General features: G+C 30.2%; 1 protein-coding gene across 2 annotated transcripts; it reads right to left on the reverse strand.

Annotated features, from left to right (window-relative positions):
• Positions 1–810: 810 nt before the first annotated feature.
• On the reverse strand, positions 811–6,131 carry LOC124824270 (uncharacterized). Of its 2 annotated transcripts, XM_047296683.2 has the most exons (8): positions 6,059–6,131; positions 5,898–5,969; positions 2,863–3,794; positions 2,657–2,763; positions 2,515–2,565; positions 2,339–2,437; positions 1,869–2,033; positions 811–1,126 (listed from the first exon to the last, which is right to left on the reverse strand). In XM_047296683.2, exons 1-8 carry the CDS (start codon positions 6,124–6,126, stop codon positions 974–976), a joined length of 1,647 nt encoding a protein of 548 aa, XP_047152639.1. In that variant the 5' UTR covers positions 6,127–6,131; the 3' UTR covers positions 811–973. The 2 variants fall into 2 exon arrangements, with proteins under 2 accessions (XP_047152639.1, XP_047152638.1); XM_047296682.2 differs by having other exon boundaries at positions 2,657–3,794.
• Between the last annotated feature and the right edge of the window lie 19,433 nt (positions 6,132–25,564).

Here is a 25,564-nt window from a genome sequence, read left to right on the forward strand (position 1 = left end):
AGATTTAGCAATCATTTTATAGTCACATTTTAGGTTATTGTAGGCTTTTTGGGAGATCGATGTTTATTATAATAATTATATTTTATTAAAAAAAAGTACATAATATTATAATGATGCTATAATTTATGTATCGATTTATTATCTCTAAAATTAAAATTAATTCCATTAATGTGCTTTAATTTTTATTCTTTAATTCAAATAAATATACATTTAATTATTTAGCTTTTCTATTTAAAATTATTATATATTTTCATTTTAGACCAAAACAAACATACCGTTTCGATGTAGGATTGAACTTAAGTAATGTTTCATAAATAGATGTTAGGACAATTTTTAATACATGAAATTATTTTATGATTGTTCCATTTCAAGACTAGAATAACGATACTATTTATTCTATGAAAAATGAGATCAAAAGAACATAGTAGAGTCATTCTATTATTTAGATTTTGATGCATAAATACAACAAAGAATTTCATACGCACTTTTATAATAATATATCATGGGAATATCTCGAACTTGTTAGTATATTTTATGTTCTTTAATTACAATTTAAAGTTACAACCCCTTTTAATCTCGTAACTACTTTGAATTAAAGATTTCCTAGCATAATATACTTTTACTTCTAACTGAATTATCAAACCAATTTTGCCGAATAAAAAACATACAAATTATGCTAAAAAAACAATAATGTGAAGTTTTATAAGAACAAAAAAGGGAGAAAACTCCACTCTCTTAACATGAGACCAAAAAGATGTTTAAGTAACTTTAAATAAAGAAGATTAAAAGAGAGAATTTTCATCCGCAACATATAAAGAAGTTTCAAAGTCCATCAACCGCAACATATAAATTATCTGCTTAGCTTATTAGTGTACGGATGAAGATATTGGCTATGTAAATATGATGAATAGGAAAAGGAGAGGAAATCTGAAACTGTATTTTGTACAAAATGAAAAGTAAAGGAACAATGCAATCAATGAGGTGAAGATGAATTATTAGACAGTGCAGCAGATAATTTACAAATAGGGCACCAGTTCTTCAGCCCCATCCATTCCTGTATACAATCCACATGAAACCTATGCTTGCATGGCAGGTCCCCAACTTCATCTCCAATAACATATTCCTCCTGCATATTAAGTAAATGTATCCAAATCAATAAAATGAAGAGTTCAATTTCCGTACATTGTATAATAATTTTTTATACTGTCAACTACTCAAAATTCATATTGCTAGAGTTAAAAATTGCACCAAACATCTATATGTTCATCTTGAGAAAATGAAACATAATTGTTAATGCTTATCCTCTCTCCCAGAAAGGAAGCTCTAAGGCTTTATAGTAGAAGCTATATGTAAAGGAAAATGCTATTGGTATGTCCAAAGTGGATAACTTTTGATTGTCCCCTTTGTTTTTTCATAAATATCTTTGAAAACTATGTATATGAAAAATATAAAAGGTGGGTGTCACCATAGTTGAGATGTCAAAGCTCGAAATGATGCCTAATATGACCTTATTTGGAAAAATATAGAAGGTAAGAGATGTAGATAAGCGTACACAGTTTAGGTCATTTGACATTCAAATAAAGGATTTGGTATGCAGGAATGACACATGTGATAATTTTAAGGTTTATGATGCTGAAAGCATTAGTGGATAGATTTTCCATTTATGGAAATGTTAGAGGAGACATGTCATAAATAATACATGACCAGAGTTAGTTCAAATTATTTAGTATTACTCTAAGTTTGATACTGAACATGACTAGCCCTTCATCAACAGACTGTTTAGTTCTGCTAGTAACAAAGAGATGCATTAAGACCATGATAATGAGTTGTTTTCCCTGTGAGCATCGAGATACATATTATAAAAATACCTGGCAAATGCAGCATTTGATGTCATCCTTATCTTCATTACAATTCTCATGTGTGTCATGTGTAGGTGGAGACTGATATATACTTCTTTTAAGAGATTCTGCAAGTGCTTCCTCTGATAGAGCTGTGCTCACAGTTCCCATCCTCTCTTCCAGGGCTAAGAGTTCCTGTCATCAATCAGAAACTTTTGGAGATAAGAATTGACAATTGACAAACTAAAAAGAATAAAACTTAGATATTTAATCCCAAGGGTGCTACATTTCCAACCTTCCACCTTAACACTCTACCTATAAACATCAATTAGACCAAGGTTTTAAGCACCAATATTACTTTTAGGAACAGGCATTATTCTTGTATAATTTTCATCCAAAACTGTTGTACCGTACAGCCAACAAAGCACAAACCATCGTTCTAAGTTTGATGCAACAAAAGGAAATAAGAAACTGATTTGAACCCCGTGACATTAAAATACCTCATAGGACATGTTATCAATATCCAACCGCATGTCTCTGTGGTGATCATAAAAGTTTAATCCATTCTCGTAGATGTCTGTCCCGAACATAAGAATTTGCTGCAAGGACAGAAGATGAAAGTTGTTAGTTAGGTAACTGGGCAGCTAAGTTGAGTTAACTTTTAGTCAAGAATTACCTCACGGGTTAGCTCTCCACCTTGTTCAATCCTCTCAAGGGCCAATACAACCTACATACAATAAAATACAGTACTTTATTTTTATGTTCTCTTATCATGGAATACTAAAATATGTGCTCACATGTTCAAACCAAAAAATTACCCCTTCAATACTGGACATATTGTAATGCCAAAAGTTGTCCCCATTTAGAGAATCAGTGATGTCATCTTCTGCCGGAGGAGACAGAGGTAAGTCCTCACTGCTATTGCCTGGTGAATGACAAGAGCTTGAGCAAGTTAATGGAGTCTCCACAGAAATCTGACATGAAATGCCATGAGGATTAACATCACCAGAATGTGGGAACTCACTGGTTGCCAAAGGGTTTTCATTTCCTTGGCTAGAAAGCCTTCCCCTGGCATGACCACTAAGTGATCTTTGAGTTCTTACTGGTGTCAAACTGGTATTCCGGTGAGAAAATGTATTTCTTGTTCTTCTTGAATCAGATATAGATATGCCATTTCTGGAGCCAGAATTACGTCCTTCCAGTGAAGATCCAATAATATTCTTCCCTCTGACAGTGGAACTACTTTCCCCTTCACCGTCTCTCTTTTTTATTGTATCCTTCCTTCTATTATGACTTGAATCTGATGATGAACAACCAGATGGGATGACATCAGATATAGTGTTGCATCTGATGTTCCTCAATCCATACCGGCTTGAAACAGCATGTGTCACTGGACCAGTGCTTTTGATTTCTTGTCCACGCAATCCAGATCTTTGATTTAAATTCCTTTGAGATCTAGTATTTGATACTGAACTGGAGCTTCCTACTTCCATCAGTCTCACATTACTAGACTCTGAACTTCCCCCCCTGGATTTAGGCCCTCTCTGAATTTCTTCTGATGGAGGGATGAGCTCTGAAGATTCTGGTTCATCCTGTACACTACTACTTTCAGGGGAATCTGCTTCAAACTGAGAGGATAATATTTTCCGTGGTTCCGTATTTCGTTTTGCCGGGTTACTAGTAGATCTAGAGGAACTTCCAATTTCTTCTTTGCTAGTTGAAGAGGACTGGAATAAAGGCCTCACAGATTTACCCTTTTCAGAAGATCTGACTTGAGCAACTTTGGGAATATTGGCTCTACTACTGCAACCTAATTTGCTGCAAACTTGCCCTGTTCGCTCTCTAGTATTAGCAGTATCTCTAAATACATGGGTCATCCCCTTTCTAGGGACTGCCACCCCATCCACACCTCTTCTACCAGAATACTCATCCATCAATTTCTTACTACTACCAAATCTGCAACAAGTGACATGACATAGTAGTTATCAAATAATTGAACACTAACAGGTCCAACAGACTAAAGAATATCATGAGGATGGACAAAGCAATAATAAAATAGTTTGAAAGAAAAACTTGAACAAAAGGCATTAAATCAGTGAACATAATAAAAGAAATGTCATTGTTAAATGTCCATAGAATGGATAAGGAACAGTTCTTTCGGGTAAATTGTAATAAACCCATCGCAGATAGTGTGTAAAAAATCCTTTGACTATTTCAAGAAAAGGGCCAATTGTTGCCTTATTCTATTTAGTTATAAGTCTATCCAAAATCCATGCCTGTTTCACCCTACTGGCATTCCCTTATAAAATATCTTGACCAAGATAAGCCAGTTAAGTAAGATTTTACATGCTCAATCAGACACTTGCTTTGGGAATTTGAACTATAACAAATCGCACTTAATGAATAATTCTTATAAAAATGATAGAAATCAGTCAAATTATAATATTTTTGGGGTGTTAAAACATGAGAAAAGCAAGTACAAGAGAATACATGCACTTATTCCACATGATTAAAACACTCTACACTCAAATGATCAACATTTAAGAAAATCAGCAACAAGAATTCGCCAAACAGTCAATACTTCTAGCAAGAAGCTATATTGAATTATTGAATCTCCCAAGCAGCCTGTTACAAACCATGAAAACATGTTCTAGAGCTTCAACCACAAACTTACAACGATATGTCTAGTTTGACTACAGGAAGAGTTACTGCAATGGTTTTGTACTAGTATCTACAACCATGATAGTGTGCTTATGTATCAATACAGGTTTTCTAATCACCAAAGAAAAAACACCAATTCTTTGTTTTATATAGAATACAAAAGACAGGGAGCTCCTTGTCTAAGTTCTCTCAGAGAATAGGATACTATTATATCTCAAATTGGTACTGTTAGATAAACACCTAAGAAGGAAACAGATTAAACATAATATAAAGGTTTTATTTCTTGCTTGGGTATTTTAGAAAATTAACAACAGGAAATAAGGTTAAAAGTATGATTAGTTTTGGTTCTACTAAAGAGTAGAACTGAGAACATAAAAGACAAACTTTGCTAGTTTTTTTGGTGTTATTCCTCTGTTGAACCTTCAAAATACACTAAAGTTGGTATATTAAACACTTTTTAATATATTTTAAAAGATCAAAATCAATGTCTGTATTTTGAAGACACAACACTAAAAACTCTGCAGAGAATCCAAATTCTACACAAAGATTGATTAGAAATCAAACCATACCCATATTAACACACGTTATTATCCTTATAGTCTGATAAAGCTATTCAATTAGGGTACTAGTACTCTCAAAGAACCCCAAAATCTGAATCATTAAAAATAATATTCAGCTAAAATATGAACAACTCAAAACAGGGAAAAGAAAAAGAGGAAACAATACATATTAGAAGATGATCAATAGGAAACGACATTAAGAAAATTGCAAAGTCACTTCATTTATCAATTGATCACAGAAGAATCAACTAACAAACTCAGTCTTCAGATGAAAATCCTCAACAACAACAATATTAGTTGTTTTGGGTTTTAATTGTAACTAAATGTAACTAAATCATCCATAATTTCATCCCCAAAAAGAGGGTGTCGCTTCATTCATAAAGAACACAGTTTCACCCAACCGCACAATAATCACCAGGAAATAAAATAAAAATAAAATAATTAAAAACAAAAATACCCACATTTCCCGTTATTTCAGCGCTCAAAATTAGCTCAACACAACAAACCAACAGTAAACCAAAAGAATAAAAAAATTATTTTTTCAAAAAAATAAAATAAAACAAACAAACCCTTTTCAAGAAAATTTCCAATTAATCGTTCAACAACAACAACGAAAAACAAAAGATGTTTTTTTAAAAAAAAAATGAATCAATTTCTGAGTATCTGGATGATCACCCCTACAAAAACGAAATCAAATAGTATATCCAGTTTCAATTCGGGTCCATAATGATTACCCGAATTTTTTCGTCCAAAGAGAAGAAAAGATTAAGGGAAAGGAAAGATGGGGTTGGAAAAAAAAAGGGAGAATTTTCAGGTGAATTCAATAGAAAATATTCACCTTTTTCTGCTGCTGCTGTTGGTTGTGCTGGTGGTGTTGGTGGTGTTGGTGGTGATGTTCTTCCTCTCTGGCCTTAAAAAAAATAGAGAAAAGAGTTTCAGAGTCTGAGAGAGAAAGAAAACATTTAGAGAGAAAGAAAGAGAGAGGGAAAAGTGCAAAACGTGTGTGAATGATCCAATGCTGAGGCAGACAACATTTCTTTAATCACTATCTTTTCCAAAGCTAACATAAAAGGCAGCAACTAAATATTTATATATATTTAAAATTAGATATTTATATTTATTAAATTAAAATTAAATATTTAAGAATAATAACGAGAATATTTAGGGAAGTTTTCAATCAGAGATGGATGAGCTCTTACTAACAACTACCTTAAAACCCAGATAGTTCTTTTATTGATTGATAATTTTAGAATTATCATTAAGTGTGAAAATATCTAATAAATTTTTTAACTCAATATTTAAAACAGACTGAAAAACAGGAAAGTTAGTTGCACCAATAGGAGTGAGTTTTTATTTATTTTTTATGTTGAATTTATTTTATATCTACGCTTCTGTTTTATAAATATTGAAAAACTTTTATAATTTAAAACATAATCAAGTAATTATTTTTTGCAATATATATAGATATATGAATGTGTTAAGATATTGCTAGTTTTTATATTGTTTTAGATATAAAATGACTAATAATTAGTTGATATATTTCAAGTAATTATTAAAATACTCATACTATTATCTAATCATCAACTATTTTTATAATAAATAATTTAAAAATAAATAGATAAAATTAAATAAAAAAGAAATGTTTGTTATAATATAGAAAATGTTTCTGATTTAATGATAAACCGCAACAAAATACGTTTGTTATTTTCATAATAATTACCTTAAAAATCACATCAATGGTTTTCATCAGTTAACAGAATACATCAATATATAGTGAAATAAAAAAATTATATTAAAAATAATTTTTAAAGAACATATGAATTTGAGAATGCTGCTAATTTTAGTAATATAGATTCCGTAAATGACAATTATAATGCACTTCATCATGTATTATCTGTTTTTATTATACGAATATCAGTATAATTTACTTTTACAATTTTAAATATTTTAAAATTAAACATAACATAAACAGATTTATTCACTCACGAAAAGATAAATTTATCTTGAAAGAAGCTCATCCACGAAGAAACGTGATTTTGGATTGGTGTAAAATGAATAACTAACGTGAGGTTCAACTTTAAGTCGTGTTTGTGGTGCGTGAAAACAAAACAAAAAACCATAAACAATTTAGCAAAGAAATTAAGGAATTTGAAAGGATATAAAATTTGCAATAATCAATTTCAAAAGAAAAAATATATTTTTTAATAAAAAAATTCATGCCAAATTCTATAGCTAAAAAATTAAACAAAATTCAATCACTTCATGATCAAGTGTGTTAAAAAAAACTATGTGATGAATTGTTCTAACAAAGAATATAACAAATTCTCACAATAATTAAACGATGAATAATTAATACTATAGTAAATTTTATATTTATATATATATATATATATTATAAATTAATTTTATCTTTAGTTAGTCAATGTAGAATTTTTTATCTGAAAAAATTAATAAAATTTTAAAATTGATGTAATTTGAGTAGAAGAACATCAACAAAAATCTAAAAAGAGTCTACAAATCAATGTAATTTACAAACATATAGTAGAAGAACATCATAAACAAAACCAAGAATTTGAACTCTCAGTATTAAGTTTATGTAATTGCATGACAATTGTGTTTAAAAAATTGATAATACCTTACTGTCGAATTGCGACGACGAAAAGATCGTTCCTTCCTTGATGAATTCATTCTGCTTAAACAATACAATAACAAATTATGTTTTTAATTTGTATATATATAGCAAAACAAAAGTTAGATTCTATCCTTTTTATAACCTTTTTATATAGTATAAACGAATATTTTAAATTTATAATAAGATAAAATTATCTTTTATTTTAATCAATATATAAAGAAAAGATCTTAAATATATTAACTATATTAAATATCTAGGTGATTATCTTAGTTCCTTAATATTTAGTTAAAACAAATAAATTTCTGTTTCGATATAAGAAGAGAAGATATATTGTAATATTAGAAAAGAAAATGTTATGGAACTTTTTTCATTATTCATATTTAACGTTTCAAATATTGGTTTTTAAGTTATTTGGTATTATTAATTTATTTTTTTATTCGGATCTATTATCTTAGAGTTAATTTACTCTTTTACTTATTTATTTTATTATACTTGTTTTTGTTAATATTTTTTTTTATCTTTCACTCTAATCTCTTACCGTTTATGATTTATAATTTACTTAGTTATTTAATAAAATTAAATTTTGAAAAAATATATTTTACTTTTACTTCTTAAAATAATACTATTTAAAAAAATAATATATATTTATTGATAATGTAAATTATTGCTATATATAATTTTTTTTTTCATATAATAACATTTGTCTTATAATATATATATATATATATATATATATATATATTATATAAATATGTTAATAAATAAATTTGACGAGTGTATTAATACACATTAGATGAGTGTGTTTATTCAGTAATTAGATGAATTTCGCAATACACATTAGATAAGTTTCTTCATATACTAATTAAATAAGTATAGCAAAAAGTATTAGACGAATCTATCAATATGTAACACCTGGAAAATTAATACAACTTTTATGTATAAGTCGTTACGGAAATATCTTAATTAATGAAATAAAGTTTATTTTCACTAATATTATGTGGTTAATATGGTAATAACTTGTTGTGATAGGTTAAAGGGCTCGTGTGCAAATCCTATATGTGGCATAAAATATTGATTGTTTATCTTATAAATGTGTAATATGTGTTATGAGCGAAAAAGAAATACCTCAAATGTTATTGGAGGGAGAGTGTAAGACATCGAGAGAGTTATTGTTCTGTGAGCGAGGTAGCGAACGAAGGAGTAAGAGAGTGAAATAGGCAAAAGACCAAATCGGGAGTGTCAAAAAAAGGAAACCAAATCAGGTATGGGGAGCAACATTGGAGTTTTGCTCATAAGCCTTGAAGAGCAAGAGAGATAGGTTCGAAACTACAATAGAGGATGACTCAAATCGCCTTGTTTTGGTGAACATGATTGGTGTAATGGAGTATGGAAGATGACATATGAATGCAAGATTGTTGATATTGGCACAAGTTGTTTTAGTTGACAAACCTATGTAGCAATTGTGGTTATAGGCATGATTCCTTCTTATGAAAAGTATGGCTTGCGATTAGATTGATCATTACAGTTTTAATTAGCTCATCCATATTTGTTTGTGTGGCGATGATAGTATGATGTTTGTGTTGTACGAGAGCATATGTAAATAGTTTATGTGTTGTGTAGACGTGCGAGAGATGGGACAAACTTTCAGCGAGGATTTTATAAAGTCTATTTTATTATTTCTTTAAAGAAGTTTTATTAAGTTATGTATTTGAGAACCTACACTTAGGAATGATTATGAATTCAGTAATTTGAATTGTGTTATTCAATTTCCAGATTTTAATTATGATTGTGAAAAAAATTAAGTTTTAAGGCGTTTTAGTGACTCTTTATAAACGAATTAGACAAGTATAACGAAAAATATTAGATGAGTCATTTCATTCATTCGAATTAGATGAGTCATAAATTAGACAATTTGATATTAAATGAGTTTATCTATACACATATTAGACGAGTCTTGCAACACATACGAATTTGTCCACGGATTAGACAAGTCTATTAATATATATTAGACATGTTTATTCATACACATTAGACGAGTCTATTAATACACATGAGACGACTTTATCCATTATCTGATTACACGAATCTTGCAATACACATTAAATAAGTCTATCCATACACAAGTCTAGTAATATACATTAAAATAAGTGTGTTCATATATTGATTAGACTAATCTAACAACACATATTTGACAAAGTTGTCGATGCACTAATTAAACGAGTATAATAATACACATTAAATCAATTTGTCCATACATTAATTTGTACTTTTAGAAAGTTTATTCTACATTTATGCATAGTCTATCATTTGTATTTTTAGGTAACCTATTCTATATTTTTGCATATGTATTTTCGCCTCGACTATTCTTTACATCTTTACATACATATTAACTTTCTAACCTATAAATCATTTTCCTATTGATTATATTCAAAAATTAATTATAAATTTAAAAATATTTATTATTTCTTTTTTAAACCTTTAAATATTTTTAATACAATATATATTTACGTACATAAAAAAACATATAAATAAACATTTTATGAATAAATATATGTTTAAAACTAGTAATTTTGAAAAGGAAATACGATTATTATATTTTTTGTCACACTATCCTAGAAAAATCAGTACCTAACCCTTAAATAAATTATAAGAATATTCAGTTGTAATCCTGTTGAGAATTATAGTGGAACTCTTTAAGAGGTCTTAGAGGAGACTAGGTCTTAAAGGAGATTGGACGTAGCTCAGTGGAGCAAACCAGTATAAAAATAACTATCTTTATTGCTTTATTCTTATTAAACGCTTCTCTTACAAATCCTGCAATTGCGCATTACGTTAACTGCTCCAAAGCTTTTTCACCAAACGGCTTTTCATTAAGAACTAGTTTTATCAAAACGCTGCAGCAAACTTATTTAAACAATTGAAAAATATTTGGTTGAAGAACTCATAGTTTGAACTGAATTTTTAAGTCGAGTGTTTAACAACTTATAAAAATCCTTTCAATCCTCAACCAAGTTGTTAAACTATCTCCTTTGTAAAAAGCTTTCCTATAACACTATTTAAACCCCACAACCCCCCCCCCCCTCCCCTCCCCCATATTTATAGTTGCGGTGGCTCTTCAATAATGACTTCTTTATCCATTAGATGTCAACAATGCATTCTTTAACGATGATATGCAATAAGAGATTTACATGGAGCAACCTCCTAGATTTGTTGCTCAGGGGGAGTCTTCTGGGTTGGTATTTCGTCTTCTATGTCCTTTTCGCAAATATTAATGATTTGGTACCCTATGCACATATTTCTTCTATTTGTAAAAAGTTTTCCTATAATACTTCAATTGGTTCTTCATCATTCAAGGAATGTGCTTTTATCCTTTGTTGGAATCAAATGAGGTGCTTTCATCCTTTGTCTCTTTTTAGATTAGCAACTGAATATAGGTTCTTTTGATCCGAACTAGTATAAAACAATTAAACAAGATAAAAGAGAATATTTTTTAAAAGCCACAAATTTAGTAAAGAAACCAATTTACCACCTCTTTGTTCAATCACAAACATTTTGTTGTTGCGACTCTAATACTTGTGAGTAAGAGAGAATGAGTATAAAAATGAATGAGTATTCCCTAAGGAATATCATATGTATTTATAGGATTTTTAGGTTTTGGACTTATGTTATAAAAAAGGTAATGTGATATTAATTAATATCAATAAAATAAAACTTATCTTAAATATATAATATTAATGTGATATCTTACTGTAAATAATAACAATAATATTAAACCGGCGAAATTAGTTATAATTACCGTTAATATGTAAATAAGTGAATATTCTTCGATAAATATATTTTGAGATTGTTCCAAAAAAAAAAAGTATTTTATTTGGTTACGTTCTTTAACATATCTATTAAACCGACATCTATTAGACCGAACTGTTAAGTCATTCTTATGAACTCTCATATTTAAGATTATAAATTTCACAAAGTGAAAGTTCTACAAAGAAATATCTAAAACTTAAACAACATCACATGAAGACTTTTGACATAGGATTAATTTCTTTCACTTACATTTTGTTACATTAAACCTTTATCAAAGAAGATTTTATCCTTTATACATCCCTTCGTATTGTTAACAAGACGAAATTGAGCGTACAATCTCATAATAGGTGCTTTCATGTTGACATCCTCTAATATTCATTGTCTAATTTTTGTCTCTATGTAAGGCATCTTAATTTAGATGTCTAATAGCCTTTGTGTGGACTCCTCTTATTCTCTTCAAAATAATTTTTTCTTCTTAATACATATCTAAGATGCTATGATTAGATTATCAAAACTTTATATTATTTATTATCATCAATGCCATGGGTCGTCTTAATCAAATTATTTCAATTGATGAGGATTATACGGTTCCTGATATAACATTCTTATATTTAAATAACTATATTATTCATTTTATTATTATTTCAAATATAAAAAAAATAAAAAAATTTATGCTTTAGGTTCAATAGTTAAATTCATAAAATATTTTGTATTTTATTTTTAAAAAATCTTACCATTGAAAAAAATTGTAAAAATATGTTAAAAATTACTTAAAAATGTTGTGTCATAATTATATCTATTTATAATAAAATAAAATCTCATAAGATATTTTTACTGGGGAATTTGATTTGTAATAGCTTTTGCAACTTTTATATTTTGTCCGGTGATAATTTAATTTCGTCCTAATAGTTTTCTTATTGTTCAATTTCTTTTTTATTTTTTTATTTTTTTATTTTATTTATAGTCTTATTAAAAATGACTAATTCATATGAACAAAATTTTACAAAAAACTAGAAGGAAATTATATATTAAAAGGACTAAACCAAACTAGCATGGATAAAATCAAATATTTTTATAAGATTAAAAGTTAAGAGAAAATTTCGAAAATCTAAAATAAAATACGTTTCTACTTTGTATATAAAAGCATAATAAATAATTATTTATTTTGGAGAGGACAAAGAAATGTAAGCAAGAAAAGAAAGAGACACAATGGTCCGGAAAGGATAAAGGAGAGAGGCTATATTTTTTATTTTATAAATTCTATTTTTATTTGATGTAATATTATAAGTTTTAAAAAAATATTTGGAAGATCATTTATTATTAAAAATTTATTAACTAGATTGATTGAATCATATCTTATCATAAATATAAGTTGAATGGTCTGCAGATGAGATAAACGATGGACATAATGTTGTCAACTTCTAAAACTAGTAGGCGTACTTATCACAAAACACACTTTTTTTAAATTGTATAACATTTATTATTTTTATAAGTATTTTTAGAAGAAAAAAAAGCATAAATTAATTTATAAAGTTAATTTGTCATATATGAGCTTGTTCCACCATCCGGTTCGTTAGCATAATAATGTTACATGTCAATAAACACATTTAAGATTGTAACATCCCAAAATACAGTAATCACCATATAATAGAATTAATTACATTAAACAGTTAAGCAATGCAGTCTTACACTAAAATTGAGGTTCAAAAGCCGAACGGCTTAAAGTACAGAACTAAATACATAATACAGATGTATTGAAAATTCAGAACGAACGGTTTTACAAAAATCAATAACCAAACGTCAAAACTAAAAACAATTAACTATCAACTAAACAGCCGGACGCTCTATGGCTCGGCTTTAACTTCCATGTCGACCAAGTTCTCCTCTTCAATAATGTCCTCCAAAGTAGTCTCGCCTTCTGCTCACATCCACACGGATGATCATTGCAACGACAGGACGAACGTACAAGGACAACAGACAACACAAGGAAAACGAAGGGTAAGCTTATGTAATTTAATTCATACATCAACAGATAAAATAAGCATTCCAATCCACACAAACACATAGTTCAATATATAACATCATACGAAATCGATTACTTGACAGACCGTCCGGACTGTATGAATCTGTGTAGTTACAGGCGTTCTTGCACTCGAGTGATGTAGTAACTGGGATACACTCAACAGCTGCCACTCGAGGTTAGCCCTATCCAAAGTACCCCTAAGGACTAGGACCTCCTGCCGTTCCCACATATGACCTACCCCCTCTACGTGAGGACGAGTACTCACGGAACATCAGGATGAACTGCCAGCATTAGCATAACCACAGTCATACTTTACCAAATCCAATATTTAATATAAGAGTCGTTCCTCCCTGGAACGCTCGTTCAAATTCCATAATCGTATAATCATTCCATATAATGTTCACCCTTCAAAATCTTGTACTTTATTATCATTTTCATCTTTAGTTTCAAAGACATAAAATAACGAACGTTCAGCCCTCTGAAGAACGAGGACGAACGATAAGAAAATGGACTGAATGAACTAAGAAATCTGTAACGGACGTTACTTTCTACGCGGTCAGTTAAATGAACTAACTCGTTTGAATTTACACTGGTACTTAGAGAAAATTTTATTATGAAGACCTTAGACCGAATCCAATGTAATAATAAGAGCCAAGAATAATTAGAACTATCTTTGGAGTAATTCGCATACAGAAGTCCGATGCCAGTAAATGACCGAACATGGAAAAATATATTATTACAGTTGAACGAACGCTATTTTATCAAGGTTTACTATACAATAATACGAGCGCTTGGTATAAGACCGAGCGCTACTTATGACGAACGCTAGGTATAAGACCGAGCGTTACTAATTTTAAAGTATAAGGGTAGAAATGTATTATTACTTTATTTTAGATATACGGGTACCACTAGGCTGAGCCGATCGCTCAAACCTAGTATTTCACAGGACGTTCGTTCTCGATCAGAATTCTTTCCAAATGAAATAATTCCTTTTTAGGCATTTTACTAGAAAACCGAACGGTATAAGACCGTACGATGACGAACGTATATTATCATAGTGAGGATTTCATATTTCAGATTTTCATCTATTTCAAATCTCAAGTTTCAACATATCATCTCATACTTTATAACTTCATCTCAATATCAATTTACAAACTTTATATGATTCACATTAATCATTCATACTTATCAATCATCAGCATACATATCAACCAACGCATACCATATTCATTCATTATAATAGCGATCGTTCATACATAATCAATCAGCATTTATCTCATACATTCAGTCAATATCGGACGTTCATAAAACATACAGTATCAATTAAATCAAATAAGCTTCCCTTACCCGGATTTGAGATTGAATCGTTCTATACGTAAGAAGTATGGCTCGACCAGCTAACGTTTTCCCCCTTAACAGTCACTTAACTCTTCCAATCAAATATATCCACAAGAAAGTTGAGGTACTTAGACTACACACTAGCATGCAGCCAAACTTAGTTTTTCAGGAAACCTAAGAACGAACTACTAAGGGAGAAACTTACCAGTTTCAGCTTCTGAAACTGTTCGTCCAACTTGTAGCTCACAGCTCAGAGAACGCTCCTACGGTTTCTGAAAGTTGATCAGAGAAGAGGGTGGTGAGTTACAGTAGAGAGAAGATGGGATTGTTCTAGAGAGAAGAAGGAGAATTCGAAAGATCAGGGTCTTTGGAGAAGATGAGTGCATGCAGAGAGTGACGCGGACTTCAGAAAAAAAATCAGTTTTGTTTGAAAATCAACGTCCGTTCTCCTGCTGACACCTGCATCCCACTTACTGATTTTCGAACCTTCCATACTCGACACCTAGCGTTAGCGCAGAGGGGTTTGGGTGCGTTTTAATTACTCTGAGCAAGTGACGTGTGGTGTATTAATTATGATTTGACAGATGATTTGCAGTGTTAAATTCCCAAGGTCTTACAGTTTGCAGTGTTAAATTTCCAAGGTCTTACAAAGATATTGTCTATTTTAAACTTTAAAATTTTATTATAATTTTATCTAGAATTAGATGAAGAAGTTATATTTAAATTGTTTTTAATCTTTACATTTTGATGAAATAAAACTATTGTATATTATTAAAGAAAGTTTGAGTTAATTTAAAAATTAAATATGTAATTAGTTCTTAAATTTATAATTTTTCTAAAGGAATGTTTTATCCATAATTATTTTACTAAGAAATATTAGTTATGTGTGTACATCATTAAAGTCGTAAATTAAGTAAATGATAAGTAATGATGGAATGATTTTTTAGTCTTCTCAACTAAAATATTTGTGTAAAAGGATGTCATCGTTTTTCATGACTGAAGTGTAAAATTTCATTGAAATCATGAACAACAATGAATTGTTTACTAATTAATTTTGTTAAGAAAGTTTCCGTAACCTCTAGAAGAAATTGGTTGAAGTAGTTAAAGCCTATGTAGCAATTGTGTTAAGTTAGGGTTTTATTGAAGTCTCTAAAATGTCAATGACGTTTGTGTACCCCACAATGAGTTTTAGTCTAATTAATATGTATTTTGAAGTTTGAAAAAATGTATCAATCAATAATATGATTAAGAACATTATATGGATTTTTAGAAATATAATTTTAAATGGATAAAGAAGGAATATTTTTAAATACTTCGTTTAGAAAGTTTACCTTTTAAGCTAATAAGCCATTAGTTCAACTAACATGGTATGCTTTTGTGATGAAGACTTGGAAATTATTTTTGTTAAATTTAATAAATGAATATGATTTTTAATAAACTAATTTTAAGTTTAACTCAATTTTATAAATTTTATTTTAAATTGAGATTTACATACATTTATATATTAATGATTTTTTTATATTTAATCAGGATTTTCAAAATTTTTTGTTAAAAATTCTTTTTTAAAATTTTTAATTTCTAAATTTTCCTCATTTTTATTTATTTTATAATTTTTTACCACCATTTAAAAGGTACTAAATATTTACATCTAACTTTATGCTGATTTAAATGTTGTGAGAGTGTAGAAAATTATGTCTTATAATTCACAGTGTGTTTAAGAAGATGAAACTCAATTATTTTAATATTAAAAGTTTAAAGTATAAATAAAATTTTATAAACGAGTTTCATTATTCAAAAACACACATTTTCTCTAAAAATCTTTCTCTTAAAGCTAGTTTTCCTTTCTCTAAGATTTCTTACAATTCATTTATCCTCTTGAAGATTGAAGACCGTAGGAATTCTCCTTATAGGAAGCTCATCAAGATCAATCGATAGATTTTTTCGCTTTAGGTAAGTTAGTTTTCTACCCCTTTTCTAAGTTCAAGTTGGTTCATCCTTTGTATGTGAACAAAATCTCGCTTGCATATTTCTATAGAGTCATCTATAAGTTTCTCTATGGATTAGTGGTTCTAATGACATATATGATCATGTTTATGTTATTCTTAGGAGCATGTAGTGTTTATTGTGGGTTTGAGAGTGTTATAAGGACTTTGAGTTGTTTGAACTATTGTCTAAGGTAAGGGAAGCTAGTTACTTTAGTGTATGTGAATTTGGTAAATTTTATGTTTTGCTTGTTGATGAATCAGTCTTATGTGTATAACTAAATTGATTTGCATGGTTTGGATGATTGTTTGTGTTTGATTGTTGCCTGGGTTTGTGTGACTAAGGGAACTTGGAATTTGAGCAATTGAGTAAATTGGTACAATGCTAAGAATTGTTTTGAACCAATTCAATGAAAAACAAGTATCAATTTGAGCAATTAATCAAGTCTAAGTTCACTTGATATCACAAAATGTAATTGTTTTTAATTGATATAACACTAACTATGCTGACGTTGAGAACCAACTTTGTCTAGGAGTAATTTAGCTCCAAGACACTGAGTGCCAGAAAGTATCACTAAACACCTATTTTGTCGAATGGATTTGGCGTTACTAGGGTATCATTGAGTACCATTTTTGTATTGTAGGTCTAGAGCATTTAGTTCTAAGACGTTGGGCGGTAGAATGATGTCGTTGAGTGTGAATTTTACGAGAAGAATGATGTTGAGGACCACCTTTTGTGAGAAGTCTGGAATTGAGCGCCACCTTTGAGCATTAGTCTGTATTTTTGAATTGTTTTCTTCTTTGGCCATCATGAGTAGAATTATAATAGATTGTATGTATGTTTATTAACATTATGGTGTTTTAAGATTTTGATGATAATGTGAAATAATGGGCAAACTCTAAAAGGGGAAAAGGGTTGAATAGAGTTTGAAAACTTTTCGTAATTAATTTTAAACATTGTTTACATGGGTTAGATGGTCTGTAGAGAGTGAGAACACTTAAGGATTTTTGAAAGCGTTTAGAAACACAATAAAAGGATGGTAGAAATTAAAGCTCATTTTTATACTAGTTAACTCAACATGAGCTACGTCTAGTTCTCTTTTAAACACTCTTAAAGGGTTTCATTAAATTGAACAAGTTACAACGAATTTCACCACTCCTAGTTTACAATCAAACCAACTGACTAAAATCAGTTAACTCCCCTTGAGTTAAACAAACCAAGTGTTATAAATCAGTTTCGATTATCCAAAAACAACTAAGGGTTTTTAAAACAATTATAGATGAAAAACTCTCTTAGAAAGGATATGATCAAAACAATATAAATAGAGTAAAATGAGTTATGTGGTGAGAGTCGTAGGAGGTCCTAGCCATAAAAGTGTTGGTTCTAAGCGCGAAGAGAATTAACTTTGTAAGTAGTAGGGTGATAACCCCTTTGTTTATGACTTTGCAAGACATAAATACCATTACAACTGCACGTTTATGTTAAAGCCCTATGTCAAAGACATGTATCCGAATCATTAAGTCTAGTGTCAACTTTTCGTATGCATATATGACTTGTTGGATGTTATACATGTGTAGTTTATAAATTGATGTATTATGATTAAATTAGGCCAAATCTTTTGGACATTAGCTTACCATTTCACTCGTTCGTGTTTTGTTGTGTTTTTGTGATGACCACTTGACGGTGTGAGCAGATGTTGAAGTAGGTAATGATATGCATCTAATGAAAAGCGATGAATTTTATAGTTTTCTTTAGTAATTCTTTCTTTTTTGAAAAACTTGTATATATTATATTACTATATAATTATTATGGTGAATAGTTATATTAATATCTTATATGTTTCTAATTATTTGTTTTGTTTTATAATTTTATAATGTTTTATTTCGTAATTTTATATTGTTAAATGAAATATTACAAATGTAATGAGTTAATAATTTTAAACGACAATTATTATAAATAGTCATCTCTTTCACTTATAACTTTCAACTTTTGAATATATTAAATATTGAGTTTATATGATATTTGCAAGATGGTTCATCTACTTCAAGTCTTATCTCAAAAATGTTAGTAGTCAAAGTGATAATTTTATATGGAGCTTATATTAGAGATTAAGAACTTTCTTCAATAGCAAGTGAGACACCAAAGGTTTTTCCATCTCTTAAGTCTTTTCCACTTTTTTTATTTATTTTATTTTTTATTTTGTTTACTAGTTCTTATTCCATTTTTTCCACTCTGTTCCGTTGTTATTTTTTATTTATTAATTATCATGATTAAATTTTTATGTTCTTATTCATGTCTTGAATTACTACTTTTGAACAGAATATTTTATTCAAACTTTTATGTCATCAAAAGGCACAATAATAAGCAAAAATGAGATTCATTATTACTATTTGTTAAGTGATTTTGATATGTTTAATTCTTATTATTTAAGGAGGGAACTAAGAGTTGGTCAATACAAGTCAATTGAAATCTTGATTGTGGTAAGGTTTTAATTCTCCACAGTTGGTTCAATTCCCCTTTTCTTTGAGATATAGAACATGGAAGGTAAGAATGTTTCAATGAAGTAATAAGAATGTTGATCAAATAGGTTGTGGTCTTGAAAGTTTTGCCAAAGTGTTGGATAGTTTGGATTCATAGTAACTTTTGCAAGTATTATAAATTATTTTAAAAAAAGGAAGTTAATTAACTCCATCAACTTCATTCTTGTTGATTTAGATAGATTGTAATGTATTGATATTGAGTAATTATTTAGGAATGATAGTGATATTTGAGTTAACTTATGGTAGGTTGTATGTGAGATGACTTATTGAGTTAAATTGATTTACTATAATCACTAAATGTAAAATTAATGTTTTGAACAATTTAGACATAATATAAAGAGTGAAATTGTAATTATAACACAACTAAAAATAAGTTTTTTGTGAATTTGTATGTATAGCACTTAAATGTTGAAGTGTCGATGAAATGATACTCAAATGTGATCAAATGACACTCAAATGTCATCATACATGCTCAAACGACATTGTAAGTCAATCAAAATATGACTTCATTCAAACAAGAAATATATTAAGACAAGAAATTGTTCAAAGTTTGAAATGAAAGTTGCATATTGTTTCTAAAAGATTATACAAATTTCTTCATATATATATATATATATATATATATATATATTTATTGGGAGTTATATGTATATATTTATTTATTTATTTATTATACAAGTACAGTTATAGAATGAGGGCGTTATAGTTTATATATTTGTTTAGTAGATTTCAAAAGTAGCAATATCTGCAATTTAAAAATAAAAAAAAATCCATGTTTGATGAGATGGTAGACAACATAATTAATATAAAAGTGACTAGAGCACTTGAAAGACCTCATTGAGACCACGACGTAAAGCTGATCTTTCCATTTGTGATCAAATTGGAAATAATTTCGTCACATTAATGGCAATCTGCTTCATATTATTACCTAATGGAAAAGTTTAAGCCATCAAATCAAATATAAAATGCTAATTGGGCCCACTCCATAATTCATAAATATTTATACTTTCCTTAATTATCATTCCTGAATTACTTTAAACATGTTTTCTAGACCCACAGAGGTGGGTTTGTTTTATATAAATATCTTAATGTGCGTGCAATATGCGTGTGTTTTTTTTTTTCAGTTTGAATGATTGTTTTCGAGAGTCAAGGATCAACCACTAATTGTTTAAAAACTTATTTTATTTGTAGCATTATTGTAATTAAATTGGATTGAATGTAACATTTCATTTTAGTAAAATAAAATACCAAAATAGAATATTATATAAATGATAATTTATCAAAAATTACTGACCACCGACGAAGAAATTTTATATTTGGATAACAACACTCTATTTATATAGTTGCTTCACTCTCAACCTCGCGTTGAAACGACTGAACAAAACGTCATCCAAAAACTCACACCATTTGAGTGATCATTGCAAAAAAAAAAACATACACAAAGGTAAACAACACAGAAGTAAGGGTAAACTAGTGGTAAAACAATTCATCACAAAGCAATAAAACTTTCATTATACATTATATTATACACATAATAAACATACATCATAATCATATCACAACATTAAACTTGACTCATCCGGATATAGTATAAATATTGAGTTATGATAGTTCATGCACTTGTTGTGGTGAAATAGTTGGTCCACCCCAAGCTACCACACAAGGTTAGTTTGTTATCACTCGCCTTAGGCCAAGCTAAAGCCCCTAGACTAGAACCTCCTGTTATTCTCACGACATGTCTCACCCATCTCTACTTGAGAATGTGTAATGTCAGGATGAACTCCAAGACTGAGTTTCCCATATTCATACTTACAATACTTGAAACCACCATTGAGAAGTTCCTTCTTGCAACTCTCTTCCATACCTTTGAAACCATTTAGATCACTTCATATTCACATAGTATACCAATATATGAGACTACTGATCATACATTAAAGAAATAGAAACACACATACAAGTCATCAACAATCATACAATAACACGATTTTCTTCATAACAACTTGATAATCACACTTAGGCAAGGAAAACAGCTTTGAAGCCCTCACCAATAGCTCTAAAAGGGTCCAAAACCTCTAAAATGACCTAAAGAATGTCCAAAACTGATATCTAGAACCCTAAAAATCCCTAAAACGGGGAAAATGGCGCTTAGGGGGCGTCTAGTGGCGCTCGAGCGCCCAGGGGCCGGTGCTTAACGCCTTGGCCACTGGAAACGGGCACTCAACACCCTGTTTAGGCGTTCATGCGTTATCAACACAAACAACACTTATTTTTCTCACTTTTCACACTTTACCCCCAACTTCTAAATACCCCTAAGACCCTCTAAACATTTAAAAAACTTAGAAAATATATCTTTAAGTCAAAATGACTATCCAAAACCCAATTCACCTATTCTAACCCATTCACTAATGCGGAAAAGGCATTTAATGTCACCCCTTTAGACGTCCGACCCTTGAATATCCAACATAAAAAATGATCGGTGGCATTTTCCGTAAATAAAACAACTATTTAGACGTCTGTTGTGGGAGCGCCAACTTCTAAAGCCATTTAGACGTTTGTTATGGGGGTAACCGACTTCTAAATACTCAGCCCATAAATTTTAAAAAGTCACTTTTTGACTCCATTTAGACATCTAATCCCGCCATTCCGACTTCTAAAGCCCTTTAGACGTCTGTTATGGGGAACCGACTTCTAAATACTCAGCCCAGAAATTTAGAAAGTCACTTTTGGATTCCATTTAGACATCTGATCCCGCCACTCCGACTTTTAAAGCCATTTAGACGTCTGTTATGAGGGGAACCGACTTCTAAATACTCAGCCCAGAAATTTAAAAAGTCACTTTTTGACTCCATTTAGACGTCTGATCCCGCCACTCTGACTTCTAAAGTCATCTAGAAGTCTGTTATGGGGGAACCGACTTCTAAATACTCAGCCCATAAATTTAAAAAGTCACTTTTTGACTCTATTTAGATGTCTAATTCTACCACTCCGACTTCTAAAGCCATTTAGACGTCTATTATGGGGGGAACCGACTTCTAAATACTCAGCCCAAAAATTTAAAAATTCACTTTTGGACTTCATTTAGACGTCTGATCCTACTACTCCGACTTCTAAAGCCATTTAGACATATGTTATGGGGGAACCGACTTCTAAATACTCAGCCCAAAAATTTAAAAAGTCACTTTTGGACTCCTTTTAGACGTCTGATCCCACCACTCCAACTTCTAAAGCCATTTAGACGTATGTTATAGGGGAAACCGACTTCTAAATGTCTGCATTAAAACACTACAAACCTGAGACAACCGTTACGCGCACTTGGTGTTCATTATCTTCCTCGCGTTTTCTCTCCATGGGCTACGTTTTTCAGGTTCGTTTTCTCACTTTTGCACCGTTTTAAATTAATTTTACTTTGATTACATTACTCTTTGATGAATTATCTTTCATTTGAACCAATTAAAATGCGTTTTCGTTGGGTTTTGGTGCAGTTTTTCTCGTGTCGTTGGGCAGCGTTCTTGGGCGGCGATTTCTTGCGTTTTGCACTCCTCCAATTCTCTCCACTACGTTTTTAAAATCATCCAATACAAAAAAATCGTACAATCCATTCTCTTGAACTAAAATATAAAGTTGTAAACTCGAATCACGATGAGTCAGGAGCAACCCGAGAGGCCTCAAGCGGAGAAAGATCCAATCAAATACGGTGACGTTTTAGACGTCTGATCTGTTCAGGTCAGACGTGTATATAGACGTTCGATCTGTACAGGTCAAACGTCTATATAGACGTCTGACTGGGGTCCGACGTCCCATCAACGTCACTTGAATAGACGTCAGGTCAGGATCAGACGTAAAAAGCCCAAAATAACAGATGTCTAAAGTATTTTCTGCACTAGTGATTCAAACTTAGTTTTACACCTTTCATATCATATTTATGCAACTTAAGAGCCTAGACAAGTCACAAATGACCCTATGACACCCCAAAATCATCTCACACCCTCCAAACCTACTAAATTGAAAACTCACTAGTCAAGATCCCCTAAAAGTAATTCCAAACCAATCTAAACTCTACCTATCAACCATAAACATTCTTATATCAGAATTTCCACATATTCTCATAGTTCAAAATAGTTCCAAAACACTCAAAAACAATTTCAAACAACCCATGCTATACCAGAATTACTTCCTTTAGATCTTTGCTTATTAAAACCCCTAAAATACCTCTAAAACAATATGGTAACCACACTATAGTAACACCAATTCACTTCTGCACCACATATCATTAAACTCTCATCATAAACAAGTCTCTAAGGACTACATAAACTGCTCTAAACCTCAAGATTCAACTTTAAACCAAAAATTTAGTAAATCATCATTAAATCCTCAAATTATAGACAAAAACCTACTTCTCACTTTTATTTAATACTACACAACATTCTCCAACAATTTATCAACTTATAATACAATCAAATTATCATTTCAACTCATTAAAACCACTTTAAATCTCAACAGAACAATAATCATATCAATTTACACATCATTCCATAACAAGTCCAAGCAACTCAACATACTAAAAGTCATACATCACTTTAATAGTACAATTTCTACACATCATCCTCATACAATTATAGATTATGACCTATCTACCAAACAAACTTAAATTAAACTAGCTTCCCTTACCTTACACCTACGCCACTAAACTCTAAGAATGAACACATTTTGCTTCCCGCACAAGGAACTTTAGAAACACCTACGAAACATCGAATTGATAACGGAATGAGTCCTTAGGACCTCAGAGGGAAAAAAAATTAGGAAAAGATAACTGAAGACACATGCAACATATATCACTATGCATGATCTCAAACTAAGAACGAAAGGGAAAAAAGAGTCAAAACTTACTTGCTTTATTATAGAAATTGACCTCCTAGGAACTTCCTGATTGTTAAACAAATGATCGAGGAGTTATAATTTTTAGATAGAAGGCAAAGAACTCTAGAAAAATAGTTTATAGATAAAATAATGAAACTTCTTTATAACAAAACTATTTATATATTAGAAAGTGGACTTTAAGCCTAACTCAACCCCACAAAACCGGCTTGTAAGGTGAGGTTTGCACCTCACTTATATATTAAGAATTGACCTTATCTCTAGTCGATGTGGGACTTCCAACACACCCCCTTCACGCCGAGGTATAGACATCTCGTGCGTGATAGTAGAAATTGGGTGGTCCGATAACGGCCCGATAGCGGGTGGAATAGAAGAATAGAATGCCCACTTAGAACTCACTAGGATAGGCTCTAACCTGGCTCTGATACCATATTAGAAAGTGGGTTTTAAGCCTAACTCAACCCCACAAAATCGGCTTGTAAGGTGAGGTTTGCACCTCACTTATATATTAAGAATTGACCTTATCTCTAGTCGATGTGGGACTTCCAACATTATAAATAAACTATTTAATATTAAAATAACGGAGTCTCATTATTTTTAAACTATCACTACTTCTAAAATATCATTTTCTGGAGTTAACATTGACTATCTATTATGTGGCGTCATGTTGATATGTGATTTTATTTTCTTAAAAATAAATGAGTTATATTAATTTAGGTTATACAATTATTTATGAAAAATTAAAAGTTTAAATATTGTGTATATTCTTATTATAATTTTTACTATTTAAAATGATCTAACATTCTATATTCATAGTTTTCATTTTCATTTCTAATAATAAAGAGTGTACATATATTTGGAGGGTGGTGAGAGTATACAATAATTTGTATATCACAATTAAAACTTAATATATCATCCATATATATATATATATATATATATATATATATATATATATATATATATATATATATATTTGAGGACATTACGGGAATTTAGTTTCAATAGTTTTAATTATAGTTTACAAGACTTGGTAATATTGTTGCATATAAGGCACCAAAATTAGCATTTTCTTTGTCAATAAGTGTATTGGTTGGATATCACCAAACAATTCTCCTTGCTTTATTCTTGCCCTCACATAAATAAATAAATAAAAAAAAAATCTTCTCTGTTTTCTTTGAAGTCAACGTCTTCTCAGGGTATAATTGTTTATATGTATTTGTATGATTATTTTAAATTAATTGTGTGTATTTATAATAAACACGAGACATGCACTTTACAAATTTAAAGCTTATACAAAATATTTT

The sequence above is a fragment of the Vigna umbellata genome, chromosome 1, assembly GCF_029865625.1.
Source record: "Vigna umbellata cultivar VRB3 chromosome 1, Vumbellata_1.0, whole genome shotgun sequence".
Taxonomy (NCBI): domain Eukaryota; kingdom Viridiplantae; phylum Streptophyta; class Magnoliopsida; order Fabales; family Fabaceae; genus Vigna; species Vigna umbellata.

What these genes read in the sequence shown, in the direction of transcription:
- LOC124824270 (XM_047296682.2), bottom strand. Translation starts at nt 6,126, where the DNA reads ATGTTAGCTTTGGAAAAGATAGTGATTAAAGAAATGTTGTCTGCCTCA. An exon ending in ATATGTCCAGTATTGAAGGG is followed by an intron (nt 2,566 to 2,656) that starts GTAATTTTTTGG and finishes TATTGTATGTAG; the next exon opens with GTTGTATTGGCCCTTGAGAG. An exon ending in TTGATAACATGTCCTATGAG is followed by an intron (nt 2,034 to 2,338) that starts GTATTTTAATGT and finishes GATTGATGACAG; the next exon opens with GAACTCTTAGCCCTGGAAGA.